This window comes from Nesoenas mayeri (genome assembly GCF_963082525.1).
Source record: "Nesoenas mayeri genome assembly, chromosome: 19".
In the NCBI taxonomy this organism is placed as follows: domain Eukaryota; kingdom Metazoa; phylum Chordata; class Aves; order Columbiformes; family Columbidae; genus Nesoenas; species Nesoenas mayeri.
The window spans coordinates 9,170,945-9,198,110 of record NC_137568.1 but is presented as its reverse complement, the minus strand read 5'-3'; the positions used below and the strand labels follow the sequence as shown (position 1 = coordinate 9,198,110).

The window sequence follows — 27,166 nt, the reverse complement described above, 5'->3', positions numbered from 1 at the left end:
GCACAGCCCGGGCCTGTCCCCGTCCCGGCTGTGCCCGGACGAGCCAAGGAGAATCCGCTTGGGGCGACGCTGTCCCCGGGGGGACCCGCAGTGGCTGCCTCAGCCTGTCCCCGACGGCCCGGTACAGTTTGGTTCGAATTCCCGCCCCCGCTCCTTAGAGGTGGACACGATCACCGGGCCCTGTCCTTCCTGCAAACCGGCTGCAAGTCAAGAACGGGGAGAAAAATCTCTCCGGGACTGTGTATGTGTGTCCCGGGTGCACCGGGCTGCGTTCCTGGGTGGCTCGGGTGGGACCAGCAGGACTGGGACTCCTCCAGTCCTGCGTCGATCGCATCCCCTCACACACACCTCTTCCCCCGGCCAAGGAGCAGCGAGGGCGCCGGGAGCAGGACGGAGGGGCTGTTTCCCGGGGAAGAGTTAACAAATCCCCGCAGCGGCGGGGCTGGGGGAGCGGGTGGGGAGTCCGGGGGGAGTGGTGGGGGCAGGGAGGCTGCGGAGCCCCGCTGCCCTGCAGGGAAGGCAGTTGCATTGCCAAAGACTCCCCGCTGGGCTAGCAGGCCCGGGAGCAGATTAATCAGGCACTAATTCAATTTACAACAACCACTTTTATTCAGCTCGGTGGCAAGGAATTCAAAGCGGGGAGAGGGGCGGGCGGAGGGGAGGGGGCGGAGGCCGGCCTGGGGCTCGCCGCTGCCCGGGCAGCCGCTGTCCCCTCGGGCCGCCGCTGTCCCCTCGGGCCGCCCCACCGGGACTGGCGGGGAGGGGACCGCGCCACCGTGCCAGGGCCCGGCCGCTTGAGTGACACGGCGTGGGCAGCGCTCCGAGAGAGGGCACCTCCGTTGGAAAAATAAAAGTGCCCTTTTAATCAAAGAGGGAGGGAAGGAGGGCGACTAGGGCGGCCGGGAGCCGCGGGGGGGAAACTCCTCCGCTCTCTCCCTCGAATGTCTCTCCGGGATCTCGGTACCGTCCCCTGGGCCGGAGCAGCGGGCGTCGGCGTGTCCCCGGCCGGGATCATCGGGCGAAGAGCCGAGCGGAGCCAGAGGGAGGCAGCCGTCGGGGGGCGGCTGGCCCGCCACCAGGGGTCTGCTGGGGAGGACAGGAAGCGGAGCCCGGGCTGGGGCACGGCCCGGTGCGAGACAAATGCCGCCCTTTAGTCCCTTCCTCGCTTTAAGGGAAACGTCGACAAGCTGTACACCGAGGGGAGCACACTGGAGCTGTGCCGGGCAAACGGCCCCTTCACCGAGATCGGCCCCCTAAAACAACCTGCAGGGGGTCGTCAGGCCCCTTAGTTCCCATGTCGTGCTCAAAGACCCGAGTGTCCCCCCAGTTAAACTTCCCCGTCATCGGGTTTTCTTTCCGGTGCGGAGGTTCCGGGCCGAGACCCTCTGGGGGTCCCCTTCGGGCCGGGCCGGTGCCCAGGCGGGCTCCGGGCTCTTGCACTGGTCGGTGGTTCTGCCCCGGACCCCCCTCCCAATCCAGCTGAGGGGGTCAGGCACGATATGGGCTGGGGATTAGTAGGGAAGGGGAGGCCAACAACGACCAGCCGGGAAAGCACCCGGTTCTATCCCTATCGGCGTCCTCACAGGTACTGAAGCCCCTCCCGGCCGGTGCCCCCCTCTCCCCGCCCCATGCCCACGGAGCACCCCCAGCTGCGGAGGTGCGGACAGCCCTGACCTCCGTCTGGGGCACAGCAGGGTGGAGGGAGAAGCCGGGCCCTTCCCCGGCTCCTCGGGGCGGCTCGGAAGCCCCGCGGCAGCGCTGGCGCCCATCGCCTCGGTATCGGGGCGGGCTCCGTCCCTGTCCCATCCCTCCCCCCCGCCCTTCCCGAGGCCTGTGCGTGTCTCTGGCTGAGCCGCCAGTGGATGTCGTTGTTCTGTTCCTTGAGCGCGATGTCACTCCTTTAGCATGACCTCAAACGCGGCGGGGGCTGGGACCGCCAGTCATTCTCCGTGCCGGGGCGGGAGGCAGGCGGGACCCAGCCCCGCCGCCAGCCGCACTTTTGTGGTGCCGCCGCCGCCGCGGTCTCCCCTTTCTCCGCGGGGCTGGCCGCGGGGCGGGCGGTGCTCCGGGCTCCCCGAGCCTCTGCACCGCGTCCGTCGGCCAAGTCGCCCCGCGGAGCTGCGCGCTTAGAGCGGCCGCTCCCCCTCCCTCCTTTCCCCCCCACGCCGCGCGGAGGTTGCGCAGGATGCCGCGGAGGGGCGCGGAGGGGCCGCTGGCCCTGCTGCTGGCGGCGGCGTGGCTGGCGCAGCCCCTGCGCGGTGGCTACCACGGCGTGAGCATGTTCGCCGTGCAGACGGCTCAGCCCGACCCTTGCTACGACGAGCACGGGCTGCCCCGCCGCTGCATCCCCGACTTCGTCAACTCGGCCTTCGGGAAGGAGGTGAAGGTATCGAGCACCTGCGGGAAGCCGCCGTCGCGGTACTGCGTGGTGACAGAGAAGGGCGAGGAGCAGGTCCGGTCCTGCCACCTCTGCAACGCCTCCGACCCCAAGCGCGCCCACCCGCCCTCCTTCCTCACCGACCTCAACAACCCGCACAACCTGACCTGCTGGCAGTCCGACAGCTACGTCCAGTACCCCCATAACGTCACCCTCACCCTCTCCCTGGGCAAGAAATTCGAGGTGACCTACGTCAGCCTTCAGTTCTGCTCTCCGCGCCCCGAGTCCATGGCCATCCACAAGTCCATGGACTACGGCAAGACCTGGGTGCCCTTCCAGTTCTACTCCACGCAGTGCCGCAAGATGTACAACAAGCCCAACCGCGCCACCATTACCAAGCAGAACGAGCAGGAGGCGGTCTGCACTGACTCGCACACCGACGTGCGGCCCCTCTCCGGCGGCCTCATCGCCTTCAGCACCCTGGACGGCCGCCCCACCGCCCACGACTTCGACAACTCGCCCGTGCTGCAGGACTGGGTGACGGCCACCGACATCAGGGTGACCTTCAGCCGCCTCCACACCTTCGGCGACGAGAGCGAGGATGACTCCGAGCTGGCCCGCGACTCCTACTTCTACGCCGTTTCCGACTTGCAGGTCGGAGGGCGATGCAAATGCAACGGCCACGCGTCGCGCTGTGTCCGTGACCGCGACGACAGCTTGGTGTGCGACTGCAAGCACAACACGGCCGGCCCCGAGTGCGACCGCTGCAAGCCCTTCCACTACGACCGGCCCTGGCAGAGAGCGACCGCCCGGGAGGCCAACGAGTGCGTGGGTGAGTCCCACGCCGCGGACACTGACACTCGGGCACACACGGGAGGAAGGACGGGGAGAGGGCACTGGGGTCCCCGGAAGGGCAGGGAGAGAGAGGGAAGAGCGAAGGACTCGGCAGGGAACGGGGAGAGAAAGGCGTGGGGACATCCAGGACTCGGCAAGGGACCTTCAAGGACGAGAAGGGAAAGGTGTGGGGACATCCAGGACTCGGAAAGGGAGCTTCGGGACTGGAGAGCGAAAAGCATGGGAACATCCAGGACCCGTCAGGGAACGGGGAACAAAAGGCATGGGGACATCCAGGACTCGGCAATGGACCGCCAGAGAGAGGGAGAGAGAGGCATGGGGGTGTCCAAGGACACGGCGAGCAGCGCGGGGACATCCAGGGACACGGGGAGCGGGACAGTGACACGCAGGGACATGGAGAGCAGGACGGGGTGAGGACGCTGAGGTACCCGGGAGCGTAGGGCGAAGGAGGGGACACCGAGCGACCCAGAAGCGCGGAACAGGGAGTGTGAAGGCACTCGGAAGCGCAGGGGATGGGACTCGGAGGAGCCCGTCAGGGCAAGGCAGGGGACACTGAGGCAGCCGAGAGGGCACTGGGGACAGCACCGAAGTGCAGAACAGCGGGCACGAGAAACTGGGAACCACAGGGCAGGGGACGACGAGGCACAGGAATATGGGGCAGGAGATATCGAAAGCCCGGGAGACGTGGGGCGGGGGGACGCCGGAGGACCCGGGGCAGCAGGACCGAGGGTACCGGGGGATTCTGGTGCTCAAAGAAGGGAACAGCGGGGCAGGAAACAGCAAGTTTGCTCAGGAGGGGTGAGAAGGGACACTCAGGAGACCGGGAAAACACCGTTCGTGTCCGGAAAAGCTCTGAGGAGCCCTGTGTGGCTGGGAAGATTTCCCCGTCCCGGGCAGCTCCCGGCCGAGGATCCCGCAGCGCACGGAGCGGGGCCGGCAGTCCTGCTCCCTTCCCGGGACACCGGTCAGAGTCTCACCGCAAAGCCTCCGGCTCGCCCGAGAGGCTCCGTGCCCGGACCGGACGGGGACGGGCTCCGGTCCTCCCCGGGGTGACAATGCGATCGGGCGCTGGGGAGGGCAGTTCGTTTCCCGCCGCTGCATCTTCAGGACATGCAGGCGGCTCCGGGGACCGTGTTGAGGCGGCCGGGACTTGAACGAGCCCCAAGGCCAAAGGAGAACCGAGGAGTAACCGGTTTTCGGGCGAGAAACTCGCGCTGTCCTTGCTGTAAGGGAGCGCCAGCCTCCTCCCGAGGGGAGACGGGGAGTCCCTCACCTCTGCCCGGGGTGACCAAGGGTGAAAAGCTTGGAGTGCTTTTCCCCTTGAGCCCCCGCACTTCCCGTCGCCGGGTCCCCCCGATCTTCCACCTCCTGGTCCCCAGCGGGATCCCCGTGCGCCGCCGCTCCTCTTGTCGCCGCGGTTCGGGGGGCCGGTGCCAGCCCTTGCGCTGAGCCGTGTGCCGGTGGCTGGGGTGACACAGCCCCGGGGTCTGGGATGCATCGCGGGCTCAGCTCGGTTCTCCGCGCCGGGACCCTCCGGCTTCGCGGGGCGCGTCCGCGCCGCCCGCTGCCGCCGCCTTGTTTACACGGAAAACACGGCCCCGTCTTCCAAAATATTTGCAGCTCCGACGATAGGAAAAAAAGCACCGCCGAGCGGCCAGGGTTGGGCTTTTATTTTTCCCTTCTCCTATTCCCCCCCCACCCCCAAATCACAATCAGATGTCTCTCTTGTAGAGAGCGCAATTTCTTCGCCGGCGCCTCGAACAGCGAGGAGCGGCCAAGTCTGGGTTATCTGGCAGGGGAGAGGGAGGTCCGGTCCTGCAGCACCGGGACACCCGTGGTGGCGGTGCCGGGGGAAGGTGTGGGGGTCCCGGGCAGGGGGCGGCGGTGTCAGCCCCGGCCGGAGCCTCCGCTGCCCGTCGGGCGGAGCGGCCGCGGCCCCGGGGCGGCGGCAGCGGGGGAAGGAAGCGGCGGGGAGATGCCGTTTCCCGGAGGCGAAGGCGGTGGGTGCCGCTCGGATGTGCCAACAGCCGGGTTATCTCCGGGTTTGCTCTTCTTCTGTCCCGGCGGGTCCGTCTGCCCGGCAGCGCTCGGGAACGGGGCTCCACGTCTTGATAATTTCCCAGGTCCAGGGAAGCACGGGGGGCTCAGCTCCCCCAGGTTTCAGTCCCGTCCCACAGGCAGGGACGAGTTCCATGCGTGCAGAAAGTTACCGCTATCGGCGATGCCATAAAATTTAATATGATCTCGGGGCTCTATTGGACCCTTGGTCTACTCTGCAGGGTCCTACAGTGCTCCTGAAAAAACGTCTGTTCAGTTACTATGCTGGCCCTATGCACTTAACATCCTTCTCCCTTTCCAATTTACTTCCAATAAAAAAGAAACAAGTTCTCAGTTTCCAGTAAAACGTGTGACTTTTGTGCCAGCTTTGCATTTCAGACCACGCGCAGTCCTAGCCGTGTCAGGCTGCCGCAAACGAAAATCATTCATTTTTTTCTTTTTTCTGCCGCCTTTGCTGGGAAGTGAATGTTTTGCAAGGATGAAGCTGCCGTAAAATAATTTTCCCCAGCCGGTTTCTGCTGCACGCTCCCCGGGGCCATACCTATCAGGCTGCAAAACCAACCATGGCCAAACAACTGCATTGCCCTGCCAAGCCCACACTGCCTCTAGTAATCCCCCTAGATAAAGATCACAATAACCCTATTCAGCTCCCACCCACTTGCTCATGACCATCGGCCCACCCTGGTTTCTCTCCTAAATCCCGGGAGAAAGTCGGGCTTTGCGGTCACCCGAGGGCTTGGGCCGCAGTGTCCGCTGGGCTGGGCCCAATGGTGGGTTGGTGGTGACACGTCCAGCTGGTGGTGACGCGTCTTCAACCGCTTGAGAGAGAAGTCGGAGGAGGCCAGAGCCTCCTGAGCAGCAGTGGAGAGGGAGGAGATGTATTAGCCAAATTAGCTGAATTTGCCCTGGGCAGTGGTGTGAGAACTGATTACAATTTTTTTCACTGAATTTGCTCTTTTTATCCGGATATTTTTTTTCTTTTTTTTTCCAGCCAGGGAGAAAAATGATAGAATGTGTCTGCTTTGCTCAAAAATTTGGGTGTTTTCTTTGGTAATCCCATTTCCCCTGCCAAAACTGAATCTTTGTTCCTATTCATGCTTATTTGGGGCTGAGAAAGAAATGCGCTGGAGTTTCTGACAAAAAGTCAAAATTTCCCACGGGAACGTTTTTCACCAGGCTGATCTAATTTTTCTTTATCACTTCTTTCTGCCTACAAGAGCTTGGGCACCGCACACGGAGAGGAGAGAGCCTGGCCCAAGGAGATGTTCTCCAGGGACCTGCTCCCGCAGAAGGAGCCCGACCAGTAGAGCTTTTCACAGGTTCAGGTTCCCATCAACTTTACCTGGCAAATAACTCATCCACGTAGAGCTTGGCCTTACAGTCTGGCTTTGGCCAGGCACCTGAGAGCTAACATGCTCCAGGGAGGTCACAGCCTGGAGACAAGCTTAGAGGTCTGTTCTCCATCCTCCTTCCCTCCAGCGCCGTCAGGCTGGCTCCATTTGCTCAGCATTGGTACAGCCCAAGCCCCGTGTCTCCAACCCGTTTTGTCCTGATGAAGCTTCCAGTTCCCCTGTGAGAAGGGACTGCAGCTGAAAAAGGCCTGGACTAAAATGTTGTCAGAGCTGGTGAGCTTGGACACATGAAAATGCAGGCAGGGGCTTTGACCAGACTCAGCAGCATCAGTAAAAAGCAATCAACACCATTCCACAATTTCTCATGGACTGCAGCATTATTTTGAAAACAAACATGGGCAAGCGCTGCTTTCAAATACTCCCTTCAGTTTGCATAAAATACCTTTTGCCTTTGCCTTGGCTGCGGAAAGCGCTACTGGACAAACGCAGGCTGCAGCCCGCTGACAGGCACTTTGAGAACGAGCTCCAGGCTCCGCTCCCAGTGCCGGCGCTGGGGCTGCGCAGCGCGTTCCCCGCGGGGCCGGGAGATGCACCCACCGCCTGCACGTGTGTCTGACGTCAATGGGGTTGCAGGTGCTGGGCGCCTCTCGGATTTTGGCCCTCTGTGATGCCTAGAGAGTATTTAACAATAACAAGTGCCGTTGCAGGGAGAGAAAGGAAACATCTTGTGTTTTCAGATAGGGGATTTGGCACAAGCCGCGTGCGAAGCCGGGTGTTAGACGGGTTCTGCTCCACGGCGTGCGCTGCAGTGGGGTTCCCAGGCTGGGATGTGTGTTGTGTCAGAGCAATTTGTGAGCAAGTCTCTCCTCCGGCTAAAAGGAAACTTTATCTCTGACAAGGAGGGGACTGGAAACTACCAGAGAGCAGCCTGCCAAATGCTTACAATGAGAAACTTCCCTCCAGACAAACCTGGGGCTTTAGCATCTCGGTGGCGGTTCAGGGAGGTATTTGCAGAGCAGCGCTCACTGTAACAGCCGGTGGGCTGCCCTCCATCCTCATTACAACTGGGGAAACCAAATACTTCCACAGCAGTGAGCTCTTCTTGCTCTGGTTCTGCAGAGCAGAATGGTGGGATTTCATCTTGGGGAATTCCTGGTGCCCCTTATTAAATTTAGGTGATCTCTTTCCTTTAACCTGCATTAATCATCTCCATTGCAGCCTCTTCCCCTTTGGTTCCAGGCATCATGGTGAGGTAGGAGTCAGCTAGAGGACTTAAGTGGCTTTGCAAACCCTTCTGCAAGGAGAAGCAGGACCTGAGTGTCCCCAGTGTTCACCCTGCTCATGGCCACATCTCTTCCAGAGGGGTGGGAAGGATGCAAGCGTCCCTTCTCGTCTCGTAAAGCAACAACATTTCTTGTCTAAGCAAAGAGGGTCTGAGAAGGATTTCCAAGGTGTCCCTGCAGGGTCCCAACACAGGATCTCCAGGGTGCCAGTGGAGGGTCTCAGGGTGCCCATGAAGGATCCCCAGGGTGCAGCATCCATTGTGCATCTGAGATGGATGCTGCTGCCTGGGGCTGGGCAGCACAGCACGACAATGGCTCTGGACTGAGCCAGCCAGGCAAGGCCGGCAGGTGGATTTTGGAGGTATTGTGTGCTGATAATGCCCACTACCTTCTGGTGATATTAAAAATACTCATCATTCCTGACATCCAGGCTTGTCTTGTGCCTCAGTTTCCCCATTTATAGAGAATAAAGGCAGGCTGTGCAAAATGCTTCTGACTCGGGGTAAGAAAGGCGTGAAGCAGTATCATAGCATCCTCGTGTCTAGGGAAACACTGCAACTGGGGCAGCTTCACCAGCAACCTGGCACCAGCGGGTGACTGGAACAGACCCTGTGTGGGCTGGACCTCTCGTGACACCATGTGCCGTCCACAGAGCCGCAGGTCCTTTACACCCCAGCCCTGGTTCAGCTCCCAGCGGGTTGCTCTGCATGGGGAATTGCACGAGCTGTGGGTAACACTGTATTGCTGAGCAGATGGGTGCTGTAGCCATAGAAATATGGGCCCATAAGCTGCTGAGACTCCCATTGTAGCCTCCCAAGCAAGCCTTGCATGGGCAGAGCTTTCTCACAGGCTTTTATTCTCAGGAAGCTTAAAGTTAAACTGATTTCCAACAGAAAGGTTTTTACACCAACAAACAAACAAACAAAAAAGCGCAGTTAAGGCTAAAACAAAACCAGGCTTGGCACTCAGGGTTGGACACTTGCCTTCCCTTGAGCTTGTCCATGGCTAATCTCTGCCCTCCTCTTTCTGGGCCAAAGCATGTCATCCTTATTCAGCCTACGCTGTCCTCGCTGCGGCAAACTCCCCGTGACCGCCCGGGGGGACGTGCTGCCTCTCCAAGGATGGAGCGAGAAGCATGCGAGGGCTCTGGAATCTCTGCTGCGTGTAGGGATCCTGCTTGGAAGAACACTCCTGTGGTTCTGGGTTTCCCACCTGGCCTGTGAAATGGGGGCAGCTGCGATGCATGAGCCCATCTTTATAGTCCTAGTGTATCTTCTCTTTGTCTTTGGGAGTTGGGGGTGGACTTTCTGACCACAGAGGGTTGCTGTCTTTCTTTGGCCCCAGGTCTCTCCTGCCTCCCTTTTGAGATGCCCTGCTTTTTGGTAGACGGTTTTGAAGGTTCTTGCTCTTATTGCATGCCAGGGTTAGGCTGTCCAAGTGGAGTTTTGCTGGGGACCTTCTGCAGGATTTTGGGGTGCTGTGATGAGTTTCTTTCCCAACAAGTTTTGCCTTGGGGGACATGCAGGGTGAAGGAAATCTTGGGTCAGGATGTTTGGAACCAGCTGGTTACCTTCACAGCATTAGAGACGTTCACACTGCAGAGGTTGCCCATCATTTCAGCGTTGCTGTGGATCAGCAGAAATAAACCCAAACCAGCCTCATGACGTACCAAATACCACATCTAACCTTTCCTAGAAAGCACTGACACAGCTGCTGGCAGTGCAGAACACACCAGCTCTTGGCGTGCAGGGCTGAGCCCTCAACATGTGGGGGGCTTCACAGCCCCCAGACTTGATTTCCCGCATATTATTTATTTGCAGCATGTTCGTGTTTGCTCCAAACAGGTCCCGCCAACTTTCCAGGCAGCAGCAGGGGAGGCAGAGGTTTTGCTGCCAGGATCAGCCCGCGCAGACGGATTAAACCTGGAAAAAGGCTTTGGCGGTGGCAGAGCCCAGCGGTCGCATCTGCTTTGTCCCCAGGGTGTCTCTGGAGAGGTGGCTGCCATTTGGCCTTTGCCGCTGCAATCAGCGGGGGGGACATTTCCTTCACACGACCTGAGCTCCCCTCCCCGAGCATCCGTGCCAGATCCCCGCTGCTTCCCGCAGCCGGCGCGGCAGAACCGGGAGCTTGGCAGTGCCGCGGGGCTCAGCCTGGCTCTGCAACCCGGTGTCATGGGGACATGGGGCTGCACCCGGGCAGGAATCAAAGCACAGCTCGTAAAGAAACTGCCCAGATCCTCAGACAGTGCAAACCCAGCTCTATCCAGTGGCATCGTCTCACTCCCACTAACTGCGCTCCGAAAAACCAAGCCCCTGACGGCTGGGACGGGGCTGCCTGGCTGAAGTGACGGACAGGCTTTTAAAAAGGTATCTGTATAATAGCTTTCATTTATAGGGGGATTAGGATGCCCTGGGGACTGATAAGGAGCTGGGGAGGCTTTTCCTGCGCTGAGGCGGTGCAGCCGGGAGGCTGCTGGGGGGAGTGGAGCGGAGGGCTCGGCTGCTCTCGCTCCATCCCAGCCCGGGTTTGCAGCAGAGATCAGTGGCACGAAGGGGCTCAGCCGCACGCCGGCCGGGGGATTGCGTTGGGCTCTGCAGAGGGAGGAGGATCAACTGGTGGGGAGGAAAAAATGTTGTATTTTTTTAGGCAGATACTAAAAAAATGGGTTCTGAGCTGGGAGAGCACAAGTGCCCGTGTCAGCGGAGGGCTGGGGATGGAGGAGGCGTGCGGCTCTGCCGAGAGCTTGATTTACAGATTTATTTTGAACAGCACTAGTTTCAGTAGAGGATGGAGTTTAAAAACTGAAGGTGTGATATGGCCAGAGGGACTGCTTTGTCCCGGGGCAGGTTGGCACTGGGAGCCCTGAATTCTGAGCTGGCGCTGGAGGGGCTGCTGCATCAACAGCACAACCGGGCGCAAAATTGCTGCTGCTCACAACTTGCATCTCCTGCACAAAGTGATGGTTGTATCACTAGGGAGTGCAGCAAGTGAAGAGAGCAACAGATAGAGCAGGAGCCCAGTTTCTTGTCCCACACACAGCTGTGGAAGCAGGGAGGGTGCAGGCAGGAGTTCTCCTTTCAGTTTTTTCAGTGTCTTGTAAACGATGGGTGGGTTGAAAATCGTATCTGCGTCTCCCTCCTTCATAGAGGTTTGGAGGCTGGGGAAAGAAAAAACCTCTATTTCACACTCTCCTTGAAGTGCAGTGTTTCTAAATTATTTCACAGAGGGTTATAGGCTGGCAGGGACATCTGGCTTTGCCGTTGTCACCCCGGCTGTGGTGTCACCTGCAGAGGGACCCCATCTTGTGCTGAGCGGGGTGCTGGGTCAGGGTGTCCCGGTGTGGGGAGCTGCAGCCCCAGCCCGCTCCTGGGATGTGCCTTGGGGACAGGAGGGCTGGTAAAGGTAAAGGATGAACCCAGGAGACCTTTGCCATCTCCTGCCAAAAGTGAACAGCAAGAAAGATTGTGTGGGCAGGCAAGCGGGGATGCTGGTGCTGGTGGGGGCGAGCAGCCGCAGGGTGTCTCGGAGACAAACTTTTTCCCTGCTTGATAGTCAAAGCTGCTGCATCTCCCCTGTTTGGGGAGAGGATGGTGGAGACCAGGACCAAGCACCCCCAAATTCACCTGGAAAAGAGCAAAACCAACATGAAGGGCAGGTGCAGCCAGGCTCTACAAGTTTGTTTTCTAGCAAATCTATTCTCTTTGATTTGCTGTGGGCAAAAGCTGGGAAACACCTTCTGATTGCGGAGAAGTAGACACAGATTCGGTGAGGGCGCATGATGGAGCAGGAAGAACATTCCCTGGTTTCTCAGGGTGCTGGAGAGCGGGGGGATTTCTGTACTATCTCAGTCCCAGGTGGGAATGAGGGAAGAAACACAGGAGCAGAGCTGCTGGCTCAGCAGTCCCCGCTCTGTGCTCCGGGCTCTATGCCATATCCGTGCTGGGTCTGCGCGCTCCCAGCTTGCGGGAGGAGAAGTCCAGCTGTTCCGTCCCCTGTCACCATCTTCACACACGCCTGCGTGCTCCAAGTTCACAGATTCAGATGGGAAGATGGATGAGGACTCTGTGTCATCTTCCCTGTGGTATTTCGGAGCCATCCATCACCCTGATCCCTACCAGGCTGCACTCAGCGGCACCGTGTGGGTCATTGGGATTCATGCCTCATTTTGACTGAGTATGACTATGTCGCTGGCAGCTCCATGGGATGAATTAATGCCCCGTAATGTCAGCCATCTGGATATTTAAGGTCCAGTCTTAAGCAGTCAGACCATAGAGGGTGGAGAGAACAAGGATAACTCATGTGATGGGAAAAAAGGGATTTTGTTACAGCCACTGGGGATTGCCCAGTGCCCACCAGCTCAGTGCAGCACCTTGGTTTTCTCTGACAGCCCCAGAAGTCCTTCAGGGTCCAGTGTATGATCCTGGGTTGTTCAGAGGGTGCTCTGGGAAAAGCTGAGCCCTGTTGGAGGGTTGAGGGACAGACAGCACAGGCACATGAGACATGAATCTCCCTGCTCTCAGCCTCTTCTTCCTCACACCAGACCCTCCCCAGACCCCACTCCTGGTGCCAGGAGGCCCTGGATCACTGGCCACAGCAGCGTGTGGTTACGCGTAACCAGAAGGAGCCTGTCCCAGAAGCAAATCCAGCCCTGGGGGACATGGCGAAGGTACCAGGACACTGTAAATGGAACAGGGAAGGAGAAAGGTAAATGATGGGTAGAGCTGCAGATAGGAGAAAAAGCTCTGGTTTTAAAAATCAGCCGTTGCAGTGTGTGAGATGAGCTAAGCAGCCCGTAGAGCATCCTTGGGATGGCCAAAGCCAGCTGCTCCCTCCCAGTGCCGGCAAGAGGCTGTTATTTTCCAACCCCATCTGATAAGAGGTGCAGAACCAGCCAGGCGGCCGTCCTGCATTTCGCCTTCCTCCAGCCTTGCAGGCTGTCCCGAGCTGTTTACTTGCTTGTCCGCCCGCCCTTTTGCAATAGGGAGTCGGTTCTGGTTAACGTTGGAGATTGTAACATGATTACTGAAAGTCTCATGAAATTAAATCACTTTTGCTTCAAAGCGGACGGGGAGGGGGAGTGTCCCTCTGGCAGCGGGGATGGCCGAGCGGATATTGAAAGCAGCCTGGTAGCCAGTATTGCATTGCGCACAATTGAGCTCTGACAGTGTGAAGGCAAATACAAACAGCAGCTTGTGTTTGCACACAAAGGCTCTGTGCACCAGTATCCCCGGCCCTGTACTTTACACCCTCAGCTCTTGGGCAAAAAGTCCTGGGAGGGTAGGAGGGAGGGAAACTCCACTGAATATTTAGAAATGAATTGAACTGTGCAAACATGCCATTGGGAAGCTCTCAGTGTAATGCTTTGGATCAGCTACCCGCCGGGGCTGGAACACAACTGCTGGAATTGAAAGGGCGACTTTCACGCTGAAGCAAAACCGGACAAAAGAAGATAAATGAAACGGGCTCCCGACGGGGTTTGGTTTGTTTGTTTTTGTAACTCGGCTAATATTCCCGCATTGTTCAGCCCAGCGGCCCAGTGTCTGTCCTTCACACGCTGCTCGTAAATCGGGGCTAAGCAGGCAGTGCAGGCAGCACAGGCAGCAGGCAGCACAGGCAGTACAGGCAGTGCAGGCAGCACAGGCAGCAGGCAGCACAGGCAGCACAGGCAGCAGGCAGCAGGCAGCACAGGCAGCCGGCAGTGCGGGGCAGGGAGGCTCAGGGACCGTGAGGTTGTCCTCAGTTGCCGCTGTGGTGCAGGGAGTTGGATGATTTGCATCTACAGGGTTGCAATCACACCACGTCGTGCTGGGAAGGTCTGAGCAGGAGCGGTGAGGCACAGCCCTACTAATTCCTGGGTGAACCTGGATTTAGCCCGTGGCATTTTTGGGCACGGCACACAGTCTGGGTTAGCAGCAGGAGGATCAAGAAGGTCTGTGAACCAATACGACTTTGCTATTGGTTCATTCTGCAGAAATGAGCGTGGCACGTCCTAATGAATTTCACGGAGCTGATAGCAAATCTGCTGAGATTTGCCCAAGTGGAGACCCTCAGACAAACTGTGGGTACCAGGGGTGACGTGCCACCTGTCTCCATCCCGTGGTCCAGCAGCAGAGCGGGGAGCAGCGCTCGTCCTTGCTGTGCCGTGTTCATGTCCCAGTGTGTCTCAAAGAAATTTAAGGGCGTTGGACTAGATGAGGTTTAAAGGTCCCTTCCAACCCAAACTATTCTGTGATTCCATGATGTGTCTTTGTTGAGCTTGGAGCCTGCCCGGGGTTGGGGAGACGCTGCTCGTGTGGGATGGACCATGTCTGCAGGATTTGGGCAGTGCAGGGTCCCCAAACCTGTCCCCATGGACACAGGTTAATACAGACACTTGTTTGATTTTAAGGGAAGGAGATCCCCCAATGTAAGCCTCTTGAAAACTGATGTTCCCTGAGGATTTTACTGCAGTATTTCTCTCGTTAGCACTGATGGAGCAAAAGCTTAATAATCAGCTGTTTGATAGTTTTGATCAAATCAAATGGCAAAAATAGTGATGCCTTTAAAACATTAGATTACGTTTAATATGCTCCAGAGCATATACTTCTCACAAGCCTCTGTGAAACTACCAAACGTTCCCAAAAATTTGGCAAACTGATTTCTCCAGAAATCCAGAGCCCCAAATGAACCATTTGTTAGTCTCCTCTTCACAAAGTTTCACCCAATCAATTAAAAAGAAAAAGAAATCCCGACAAAACCCCAGACAGCTCATCACGTGCTCGGGGCGACCAAAGAAACCCCCTGATTTGGGTGACCAATGAATGTTCCCAGTAATGAAAAGCGAACAATTTGTCGGCAGCCCATGCACTTGAAAACGAATGATCCAAATTATTCAGCAAGTCTCCCTGGATAGTGAATCCATTGAAAGGGGATCGAGACAGAGTCATACATTATTCATGACCCAAAAGAGAATGAAACGCATATAATCATAACAATAATAATAACAACAACAATGGCAATACTAATAATAGTGACAAGAATTCAGCCAGCTCTGCCGAGGGAACTGAGGAGGCATGAAGACTCACAGACTTTATTTTCCCTTTATTCCAACCCCTCTTTAGAGCAGCTGTGTTAAATAAAGGAATGTAAAGCAGGTTAACATTTGGAATAAATGTATTTATTGCCAATAATTTGCCTCGCTTGCCTTGACTGGGGGTGATATAGTTTGTATTCTGGTCCTTGGCAGCAGGAAGGTCCGTGAACTCACACACATCACTGTTAATTGCTTAATATAATGAATTTCTCAGCATCCTGGACTACTTCTAAGGAGTCTGTAGAAGTGACTGCAGCGAAGGCATGTACTGTACTGCTGTCCCTGGAAAATTTATAGGTGTCCATGAGCTGAAAGAGAAGTGGAAAGTGCTGGCCTAACACACACCCCCGGGATTCGACTCTTCCTGGCTTGAATGGGACCTGGATTGTGGAGTCACCCGGGGCCCATTGAGGCAGCCAGAGAGCCGAGGAGAGGCCACAACACTTGTCACACCGCCCGCGCGTTTCCTGCTGCCGCTGGCACGGGTTTGGCCGGGGAAACTCCGCCGCGGATCTGCTGTGTGCCCGAATCTGGTGTGTTTCAGTTCTCCATCATTTCCCTGCCCTTGGGAACCAAGCTCTTCATCTGCGTATCTTTTATTTGAGACCCCCTTCCAGCAGCCCCCCGGGAGGGATCTTCTCCGAGGGGAGCGCGCTGCCGGGCAATGGGCTGGGCGATATTGAAGATTCAAATACATTGATATGCTCGCACCGTGTTGTAAAGCGCCCGACTACAACTTTGGCATGCAAATGAATTCTCGTTCGCGGTGCAGGGGCTCGGCTGTGGCACTCGGCCATCTCCCAGCGGTTTCCCACAGGTCGCCCCGTGTTCGCAAGGCGGGGGTCAGAGGGGCTGGACGGTCCTTTTACTGCCCCGGGCTTCCCCAGAGCTTTCTCCACCTGCTGCTCTCAGCGAGGCGAGGGGATGTACCCGCTGTTGTGTGCATGCAGGAGAATAAAAGGCATTTTTAAGGCTAGGAAGCAGCAGGTTGAGCTAGGAATGAGTAAAGCTCTCACCCCATATGGCTCCATTGGCTTTGGGTGCTGTGGTGGGTGCTCAGCACCCATGTGCTTTGTGTTGAGCGGATCGATTCCGCAACAAAGTGGGGCAGGTTCGGCAAAATGGAGCCAGCCCATGGGGGCTATTTTGGAGACCTATGTTCTGAAATACATAGTCAGAGAGTCTGATTTGTATTTGCCTGCTGAAATAATCTGCAATTAAGAAGGATTTTTATTTGCTCGTTGAATAATTGACAATTAAGGTGGATTTTTACTTGCTTGCTAAAATAATCTGCAATACAGGCTCAGACCTGCTCAGGTTGGGGAAAGTGTGAGAGGACAGGGGGAGATGGGGGGGAAGCAAAGGAGGGTCCAGGGCAGTCTGGGGACACAGGGAAGCATGTGTCCCCTGAGCCTGGTGGCAGCGAGCGCTGGGGTTTGGGGACGTGGTGCTGGCTGTCCCCATGGCCGCGGCAGGAGAGCCGCTGCTGCCGGGCGGTTATAAGGCAAGAAGAAAGAGATCCTGCTGGCATTTTGGTTGGAAGCTCACTGTGTATTAAGTGGAGCACGGTTTTCATTACCAGCTCCATTTTGGTACAATAAATCACCAAGTAAAAAATACACTTCTGGCCCAGATTCTGCCCTCAGTTATGAGTGGCAGTAACCAGAGGCAAAATCTAGCTCTGGCTTCAGCATTGTGGCCCATATGTTCACCTTTTGGAATTAATTTCTTCTGGTAATTTCTGTGTAATTATACAGGATTGAAGGCTGATTACCCGCTTCCTGTCATGGGCAATTAATATTGCTGATCTAGTGCCAAGGGTGCACTTTGCACTGTACAAACCCATGAAGAGAGACCAGCTCAGCCTCCAGCACCCTCTGCAAGGTGACAATCTGGACCCTGTAATCTTTGCCGAGGGGACTCTGGACCCCCACCCCAAAGAGTCCCCAGAGGAGATGGGTCCACCAGCTAGTAATTTAGCACAGAGCAAGCACTTGCTGTTCAGCCATCAAAAGAACATCGAGTGTTTGTGTGTGCTCCAGCTGCTGCTAAAATATTTGGGAGGTCATTTCTGCCGAGCGGGCTGGAAGAACCTGTAATTGCAACAGATGCTATCCCCTGGGTGAGCGGAGTAGCTCATCTCCCCAGAGCAATAATCTAATTTATATCTCATAAGACAGTTTTATTTTTCGTGAATTACCAATGCCTTTTTCTGCCAGCAAACTGGCAGATCTGTGCAGACTCCCCGGGGCTTCGGCCGCAGCCTTTGCTCCGCTTCGAGACAGGGGGAGTGGAGAGTCGTAAAAGAAACTTCTCTCATCGGGTTATGGTGCCTATAAAATTAGCCCCGTTAGAAGCTGGCTGCCCATTTAAACAAGCAATTTAAGTGGATTACTAAGGCATCCTCTCGCCCCCCTCACAGCTTCTGTAAAATAACTGAGTTTAAGTGAATGGAAAGAAGAAAACAGCAATGGGTTTGCCTGAGTCAGGCTTCTGCGTGGCTCAGATGCTGTTGCAGTGGCGTTTGGATTTGTTTGCTGTTTTCTGCATGCAAACAGCTTCAGTTTAAATGAGATGGAAAGAGAAAGCAAGTGGGAAGAGGAGAAATAATTTCAAGTGTCCCCTCTAGTTTCCGTGGGCTTTGGATGAATCCACGCTCCTGCTCTGTGCAGTTTGTTCTCTCAGCTGGGTCTGGGCACAAGGTCGGGTTGGCTGCAGGCGGGTTTTGCTCGCACTGATGGATTTGCTCCTGTTCTGCCAGATGCAACAACACAACCCTGAGTCTGAAACCACAGAGGGAAGGTGCTGCCTTCAGGAGTCTGGCTGCCCTGATGCCGGGGTGTGCGGTTGTCCTTGCAAGCCCCAAAGCAGCAATTTCACGTCCCGTGCTCGTGGCCGGGGCCAGCTCTGTGTCCCAGGCTGCAGGGATGCAAACTGCACTTTGCTAGTGGAGCCCTTTCTGCTCATGCCCAGGTATAGTCCCCCAGCTCTCAGATACACTGTCAGGGGAAAATTAATAGCAAAAATACGGAAAAAGAGGGGAATTTTCCTGCATCTCCCATGCATCCGCCAAGGAGCAGCTCAGAGAACCAGATTTACTTGTTCAGGGGAGTGCAGCCTTGTATGCCCAATTCCACCTCTGTGGGAAGTCTTTTGTATGTTATTCCATCATGCCTGTGCTTGGCAGCTTAAAATAAGTCTTGATGCTCACTCCCAGCTGGAGACCTAAGGCAGCAAAATGCTACCCAAGCCACAAGCCATTGTTAGGTTTCAGAGTGAACGCTCCCTAGCAAAGGCGATAACAGCTTGTCCCTGCTGGCTTGTGGCACCTATTAGCTGTGACAGCATTGTCGATTCTCTGGCAGATTTCACCCACTTCCCCAACCTCAGCTCCCAGGCTCATGGGATCACATTGTCCCCTATCCCATCCCCTCGTGGTAGCAGATTGAGGGCTGGAAAAGCAGAGGCTGAAACTCTTATATGGCAGAGACAAAAACTGCCAAACTGTCTTGTGGGATTGAAAACCAGCTGGTTTCACCCCGCACCAGGACCGTGCAGCTGGGTGCTGAGGCTGTGCATGGATCTGAGCACTTTCGGGGGGACGAAGGGACAATCCCAGGTCTGTCTCTGTCCCGGGGCAGATGCCAGGGAAGCAGCCGCAGCCGCTGAGCAGCTCTCCAGGCTCCCAGCCTCCGAGACAACCTCCTGAGAGTTTAATTTTCGGGAAGCTTTAACATCCCCTGCTTAGCAAGCACTGAAAGAAAGGTCAGCTAATCCTTCACGACGTCTCTGAATGAATTCAAGCCCACAAGTGAGATTACTAAACAGGGGAGAGGGAGGCCGGGAGAGCTGCATAGATACAGGACCCTTCCCATCGTCAGGCCTGGTTTTCTAAAGAAATGGACCTTTTCTTTCAGTTTTCTTCCCCTCGGAGGAAGAGAAGGGGGGTGAGCAGACGTGGCTGAAGCACCCAACTCCCCTCCCCCAGCAGCAGCCCCGCAGTTGCAAACCCCAGCAGGGTTTGTTGGAGGGGAGCCCCGAAAGAGCTGAGCGAGGGTCCCCATCACGGGGAGGGACAGCCGGAGTGTCCCATTGAGACTGAGCAGTGCCATTGGCACAAGCATCTCCACACTGGGTCTCAGCTCAAACTTTTGGGAAGAAAACCCCCAAAAGCAGTGTCCCCTTGTCCCGCTTGGCTGCTCTGATGGCTTTTGACCCATTTCTCTGAAGCCACCGAGGTCCCAGCACTCCCTTTGCCTGGACACCCAGACGCTCCCATGCACGGGGAGTTGATGACTGAACCCGTGAATTTAAGGCAATGTGGCATTTTCTGTGTCCTCACCACTTGCTGCCATTCTCCAGGTCACCTTTTTGGGATATCCAGAGTGGCCTCCCAGGGGACCTGAGCTGTGTCTGAGCCTGGTTGAGCGGGGTGGGGTGGGTGCCCTTGGGTGCAGCACCCCTTCCCAGGGAGGCACGGGGCACTGTGCCCACAGGCAGCCCCTTTCTGGGCTGCACCCACAGTCCTTTGTGAACCCCAGGGGTGATGACATGACAGGAACCACTAAGGACTCGCTTTTCTTCTGCAAATCAACTGTCCTGCTCAATGCTGGAAGAGCGGAGCCCGTTGAATGCAGCCCACCGGGGTGTGGATGCACTGCGATGAGCCATGGTAACCTGGCGACAAGAGTGACAACGCAGACACCCAGACCCCGAGCCTCCCTGCCAGGCTCCCCAGTGTCCCCAGATTGGGTATTCAGGCCACAGGGTTTTCTCTATTGACCTCAAACACTGTTCTGCATGGGAGAATTTTCTTTCTTTCTCTCACTGCAGAATCAAGTGTTTGAAGTTGGAAAAATTTTGCTTCCACAACTTGCAAGCTGGTAATTCAGTTGGGAGCCGTTTGCCCAGTGGTGGGCCTTGATTCTCAAGGTCCAAGGGCCAGCTAGGAGAGAAAGGAGACGATGCTTTTTTCAGGCACTCTGTGATGACTCCAGCGAGGTGGGATGCTCTGTCACGAGAAGAGCACCCGGTACCATCGTGTCATGCAGAGCCCAGTCCTCTGTCTTCTCTGCAAAGCACTGGATGCCCTTCCCCAGCTCCCTGGGGATGCCTGATGGAAAAAGCCCATTTGTCCAACAGGCTACAAGGGAACAACCCCAATGTCAGACCTTCTCCATAACGTGTTTTTTCTGGGAGGTTTCCTGTAAGAGGCTGCAGCACCGGCGGAAATGCTGTCTGGCCGTCTGACCCCATCAGCACTGGGTGAAGTTGGCAGGTCCCATGGAAAGCTCAGCACTTCCCAGCTACTCCAGGCTCAGCCCCACTCAGCACCCTCTGGGACTGCTCGGTGTTCCCATAGTCCCGGCAGATCCTTCTTGCAGGGAATAAACTCCTCCCAGTGCTGGGGAAGGATATGTGCAATGAGATGCTTTAATAACAGCTATGAGCACAGCTGTACAGATGTATCTGCGATGCTGTGAAATGCAATGTTTAATTACACAGTGACTTGGATTCTGAGACTTCTGGACAGTAAATATCCAAATTACAGCTAGGAAATACTTCAACTCAGCCCCAAAAGGTGACATTCACCGGCAGGATCATGGCAGGGGCATGAAGGTGCTCTGCAGGGCTCTGGGATGTGATGGCACAGCTTTCCCTGGGGTCCAATACCTGTTACAGGTAATAGAGACAGACAGGTGCCACGAGAAACATCTTTGAGAACAACCAGCTGGGATTAGGGTGTGCGGCCAGAAGGCAGGGGCTCAAACAGAGAGAGAAAGGTGCGGGGCAATCATGAGCAGTAGGGTTAAAACCAGCCCCATGTGTCTTTTGGGGAGATGGTTTTCACCCAGCTTGTGGGGAAGCTTCCGACTGCAGCCCTGATTAGAAATCGAATTGATGCTGGGGTATCTGAGCATGATATCTGGTGTGACATTACACTGCACATACAATACTTGCCCTGGGGAAACTGAGGCACGGGTGGAGGAACTGACCAATTAGCAATGCAGTGACAGCCAGAGGAGCTCTCTGGTCCTACTTCTCTCTTCTTTCCCCCAGTCCTGTGCTGACATTAAACCATTTCTTGGTTTACTGGAAGGTAAGAGAGAGGAGACTCATCCTCACTGTGCAGGGGAGCGTGAATGTGAAGCTTGAGGTGCACAGCATTTTAGGGGCTTCACATTTAGCTCAGCCTGATCTCAAACTGGACTGGGTTCAGGTGTATCTGAAAATTTCCATCCGCCTCTTGCTGTGCCTAAATATTAATAGCTAGAAACCTTAACCACAGGCGTCTATGGGAGATGCACAGCGAGTCTGCTATCCTAAGAGGAGAATGAGAGGCGGTGAGGGGATTGCCAGGAGAAGGGGAGAAGATGACAGCTCTGTCTGTGGCACAGTCAGAGGGTCCAGCCCCTGCCCAGGGTCAGTGTCCCGTCCTGTCCCAGCCCCGTTCCCGCTGGGAGCCCATCGCAGCCTCCCGGTCCATGCCCTGCGCAGCTCCCGCGTCCTCCGCAGACGTTGCCCTGAGCTATTCAGCCGCTCTCCGGATCATTAAACATATTGAGCCACACCAGTCCTGTGACTGGTTAATTAGTAAAGAGTTGACTAATTAGTTAATCGTGTTTACCAAGTGCTTTGAAAGTGCTCAGTGTTTTTATTTTTAATTATGAGCGCGCCCCAGGCACTGTTCACCTCCCCGCATGCCAAGCCTTGCAGGGTTCAAACTCTTTGTCTCTGCTACCCGAGGCTGGTTTTAAGATGGGAATTTGCCTCTTATCCTCTGGTTACCAGGTTTCCTTAACAGTCTCTTGTGTGTGATTTTAGAAAAGCCCTTCACAAAGTCTTCATACACCCTGGCACACTTAACTCGCTCTTTCAAAGCTGTCTTAGCCATGAAGGAGGCAGGATTGGCTCTTGCAAAGCCGGACACAGTAGTGCCTTTGTGCACACCTCATCCCGCATCCCTCTCCTGACCTTCAGGAAAGATCAGCCAATATCCAGACTCGCTCTCTCATCCCAGCCTGGGAGGCTCCAATCCACAGTGCCATGGACACGTCCGTTTTGGGAGCCTCCCATCCCATGTGAGCGAAGGCAAGGTTTCCCTCCCAAAGGAAAACAAGGTTATTCCCACGTCTGACTTCAGGCTGGTCAAAAGCAGAGGACAATTTTGGTGGAGAGCAGGAAGAGAAAGTGCACTCCAAAGATTCCATCTACTGAGAACAATGTGAATGGGGTTTGTTAGTCAGGGGAGAGCCTTGGCATCTCTGAAGAATCAACAAGGCTAATTGTCCCGGGATTTTCTTTATTCGTAAAAATGTCATCAGCTCATTAAGTAATGTCATAAAGAGCCCCAGTCACCTCTTATCACTGTGCAATCTGAAGAGCAGCCTTCTAGCATCAGCTGCAGAAAAAAGACCCACCTCCACATAGCACTGAGACAGAAGAATATCTGTCACTCGAGCAGACAATCAGCTGTAAAAGTCGCACAGGGCTGTCACAGGAGCAGGGTTTGGGGCTGCTTCTGTCCCCAGGAGTTCTGCATTTTTTCTACCCTTTCATAAAGGTCAGAAGGCTACGAGGTCCACTAGACTCCATTTATGCTATGGCCTCAGCACGTTATCTCCCACAAGAGTCACCGCCCATAGGGCTGTGCAGCACAGATGGGATCAGTGGCTGTATGGGGTGCACACAGGAGTCATAGAATTACACAATGGTTTGGGTTGAAGGGACTTTCCCAGCTCCCCCAGTGCCCCCCTGCCATGAGCAGGGACATCTTCACCAGCTCAGGTTGCTCAGAGCCCCGTCCAGCCTGGCCTGGGATGTCTCCAGGGATGGTTCATCCACCACCTCTCTGGCCAACCTGGGACAGGCTCTCACCACCCTGACTGTAAAATAGAATCAGATAAATAAAAACGGGGGATTGTACTGGTTTTCATATTGCACACTATGCTCCGTTAAAATAAATATGTCGCTAATATGAGATTCTTTACAGTGCCGTATCTCCATGCACTGGAGCTCATTTTAGTGTCCTGCCACAAGATCAGCTTTCCACCTTGTCTGATCTTCTTCCCACTCACAACCCATTTCTCTGCTCTGTTAAACTCTTCTTGCAGCCAGTGAGCACCAGGAAACCTTCCCCATCCTCCCTGGAGCTGGGATCAGGAAAACTCGTTTCCTCTGGAGTCCTCCTGGGGTAAGGCAAGACCTCCAGCCCTGCTCCTCAGCCCGGATGGTGGATGGGGTGGCTGGAGTGCCACAGCCAGCTGTCCCCTCCGGGTGTCAGAGCAGTCCCTCCAGCCCAGCTGGCCATTGCCTCAACCTTTCCATCAGGACGAGAGCCTGCTAAATCTCTTTCTCTTCAAAAAGAGAGAGAAGCCAAGGAAGTCTGGAAGGGAGGGGAGGCAAACACATCTGCACCTGGGAAATTTCATGTTTGGTTTTTCAACTCAAAATGGGCAGTGACAGCAGCTCCGTGGGGGTGTAAGTAGGGGGAGCAGTGCAGATTTATAGCTGTGGGTCACGCTTGAGCTGAGCCAAGTATTCTGCCTAGCATCAGTTTTATGAACAAGATGAAGTGCAGAACCTCAAGTGCAGGCGCCCTGTTAGAGGAGAAACACTGGGAGAGCAGGAACAGGGAGTGTGCTGCGAGAGGCCACCCTGCCCCTCTCCCTGCTCTGGCCCGGATCTCTCCTCTCAAGGCTGGATTTGGACAGGTTGGGGATGGTAAAGACCAAGAACATCCAGGTCTCAGCAGGGCTTGGGTTTGGTGCCACCAGCCCATAGAAGTCATGAGCCATGAGCAAAGCAGCTGGAGGCTGAAGCAAACAGGAGTCAAGAACTGACCTCTTTCAAAACAAAGTAAAATTCACAGCAATTCCCAACCCTGCAGGAGGGCCTAGTGCTAGATGGAGGTCTGAAACCTCTTAGACTACTCCAAATTCAACACTCTATTGGGCTTCGAAATTTCCAGTCCAAGGAGATGCTGTAGAGATTATCACAACACCACGGAACATAAGGACCCTCATGATGCCAGGGCTTCCCTTTCTGTCCAGATACCCAGACTGAACTCTTGTAAATTCAGAACCTCATATAAAAGATTAAGCAAAATTACCAGAGGCTCGCAGTTCTCAGTGAGATAAATGTGGTGCAGAGCGTTTCCATAGATGTGGGTGAGATTGTCACTTCATCACAGTCTTGTACTGAAAGCTGTGTTTCATCTGGGCTTTGACACATCATTGATGAATGATGCAATGGTGTATTGTGACTAATACCCCCAAATTGTCTTCTTTAGCAATGCCTTTTGATGTACTTCTTCAAAGAAGTGTGGCAAATCCTGCCCTTTCCCAAATGAAGCGGTGACCAGGAAAGTCTTTGCAGATATGAAGAAAGTGCCTCTGGTGTTGAGGGGAAGGATGTTCTTTGGGAACGTGTGGGACTTCATGCAGGAGGGGACGAATGAAGCTGGTAGGATCTTGATCCGAGTCAAAAGAAAGGAGAGAACTCCTCCAGTGCTGAGGGCAAGCTGTGGAGCTCCTCAGCCTTGGATGTAGTGGATGACAGGGGTTTTTGTGGCCTCAAGGGGAGACTTTGGGGGAAAAAGGGGTGGGTTTAAATGCTCTATTGACTCCTAAGGCCAGCTTGACCCTCTCATTGTATTTGTGCTGTTGGAAGAAAATTGAGCATTGTTCTCATACCTTGCAACTGGGGAGGGGGCTGGCCAGCTCAGTCTTGTTCCTTGGGAGCAAAAGCCCAAAGAGGACCGCTAAGCAGAGGAAAACCGTGTCAAAGGGGGGATATAATGGCAGATTACAGGGAATTCCTGGGGTGGCATTGAAGCTGCCCAGCCCTGGTCAGCCCTGAGCACGCATTGTCCTGTCCATTCCCCCAACCTCTGCCTTGCAGGAAACCTGAGCTGCCCCTTCCCCAGATCCCCGGCATTTGTGCCAGCATGCAGCCATTGACAAGTTGCCCTTTTATTCACACGATCAGCTCCCCGGGAATCTTTCCGTAGGCATTTTGATCCCACAGTATGTCAATGGTGGCCCGGAAAGGGATGGGCTCTGCCCTGGGGTACCCGAGGTCTGGGGGAGCGGACGGGCTATTCAGCAGAAGAATACCCCAAACCAGCAGGTGGGACACGGGAACCCTTAATCCCAAAATAATTTTTCTTGCTGGCATCCTTTTTTTGTTGTTTTGAATTATTATTATGATGGCCAGCAGCGAGGCTTGGGCTCGCCGCCTGGGAGAGCGATATTATTCGCCTCCTTTTGTGCAGGGCACCATGTTTGAATTGAGAAACAAAGCCGAGCAGCTTGTGCCTCCTGTTGGAAGCCTTCCTATCCCGCTGGGGATCCAGGACCTTTTCATCTCAGCCCATACACTCCATAGGCTTCTGCCTCTTCCCATCTTTAAGTCTTTAGTAAATATCATAAAAGAGAAAATAAAGGCAATCCTCAGGGCTCAGGAGTCTTACCTTCCCTGCATTAAAGAGAGGCAAAAAAGTAGAAAGCAGAGATTTAACCTCATTTTATCATTTTTCATGCAGAGCTTGCAGAAAGTAAATAGTATTTAGCCTCATTTTGCAGGCTGGAGGCTCTTTGGAACAGGTTCTTTCTTTTTCTTTGTGTATGTGCACAGATTTTGGGGCTATCCAGACCCTGAGCCAGGCTCCTGTGCCCGTGGGCAGCGGCCATCAGATGCAGCCATCAGATGGAAAGCAAAGCACTGCCAGGCAAATAGTAACTCGGGTGCCCTGACCTAGCGATACTGAGGCCAGAGGCAGGGAAAGGGGGTGCTCAGCCGCCCCAGAAACCAGCTGGAGACAATTCAGCTTCAAACTGGACACCCTAAAACTAAGGCACCCATCAGCAGTATGATGGCAGGCAAAATGCCCCGATGCTGGTGTGAAGGAAGTTACACTGCTGCTAATAAGGGAACTGTTTAAAAGCCTTTGACTTCTTTTAATTTACAGTTTCAAATTGGATGTGAATACTTGAAGGAAACTCTTCCCTTTCCATGAAGTTTTTTATTATCTGATGGAAGGCTATTCGAAACAGGACAGAAATATTTCCTTTTTTTGTTTTAAATCCAAACTTTTGGCTTGGCTTGGCTTTCAAAACCCCAAATGAAACCATTTCCATCTGAAATATACCCAAAAAAAGTCTCTACTACATTTAGATGTTTTTCATTGGAAAAAAGAAAACACTTCCTCTGAGAGTCTCCAGCATTTCTGTCTGAAGCACATAGAATGTGTGATCGGTTTGGGGTTTGACACCCAGGCAGGTTGGCAAAAGCCATAACTCAGCTTCCCAGCTCCGGTCGTGTGCTCCGACAACAACTGCAGTTGCACAACTCCTTGTTATTTCCTATGCTGAGGATCTTCATGGCCGTAGGTTTCTTGGCACAGATTTGGGGGATGGCACTTCTTTGTATGAATAATGATGTTCACATGTGGCTTGTGTTCATTCTTTACTCTTGAATACTTCTTTTTCCTTCAAAGACCTTTCCAGGCCAAGTTTTCATTTATATTTGTTTGAGGGAGGGGAAGGGTCTGTCTGCAGAGCAGTTATTGCCCCTGGTTCTGCTGTGATTGGAGAGTGATGGAGGTGCTGGGCGGCTCCAAGGGACATTTTGGGGGTCCCTCACCCACAATAGCGTGTCCCCTCTGCAGAGAACTGCCACCAAGGACACAGCCACACCGTATCTTGAATTAGGCACATGGAGCACAGTCCAGAAGACAAAATGTGTCCATGCAAATAGCTGTATAATTAGGAGCTCGCAGAAAAACAGTCCATTCCCAAGAAACCCCTGAGGAGCAAAAGGGCTTAAATTCCCCATGTCTCTCATTTTCAGTACCTTGTTCATCTGGCACGAACCCAGGTCTCCACTGGTGCAAATACAACTGGAAAAGAAATGAGTTTGCTGCCCTGATTGCTCAGAAAAGTTGCAAGAAAACACATCTTGGTCTATAAGAGCAGAGGAGGAAATCAGTGCTCACTCTCTCCTCTTCTCTGGTTTTTGCTACTGTGAGTGGTGGACACTGTCAGCAGATCCGCAATTTGCAACATTGCTAATAACAACAACAACAACAACAAAAGCCGTGGTTGCTTTAAATTTAAAAGTTTGCCTGGTGTTGTTGGGTTGATTTAAAGCTTTTCACTCGAGGTGT

General features: G+C 54.7%; 1 protein-coding gene across 1 annotated transcript in view; it reads left to right on the top strand.

The window, feature by feature from the left end:
* Positions 1-2,185: 2,185 nt before the first annotated feature.
* NTN1 (netrin 1) overlaps positions 2,186-27,166 on the top strand; it is a gene marked incomplete at both ends in the record, with an annotated part of 91,779 nt that continues 66,798 nt past the window's right edge. The window contains one exon of the mRNA XM_080356678.1: positions 2,186-3,209. Within this exon, the coding sequence (XP_080212804.1) occupies positions 2,186-3,209 (1,024 nt within the window). The remainder of the gene's footprint in view (positions 3,210-27,166) is intronic.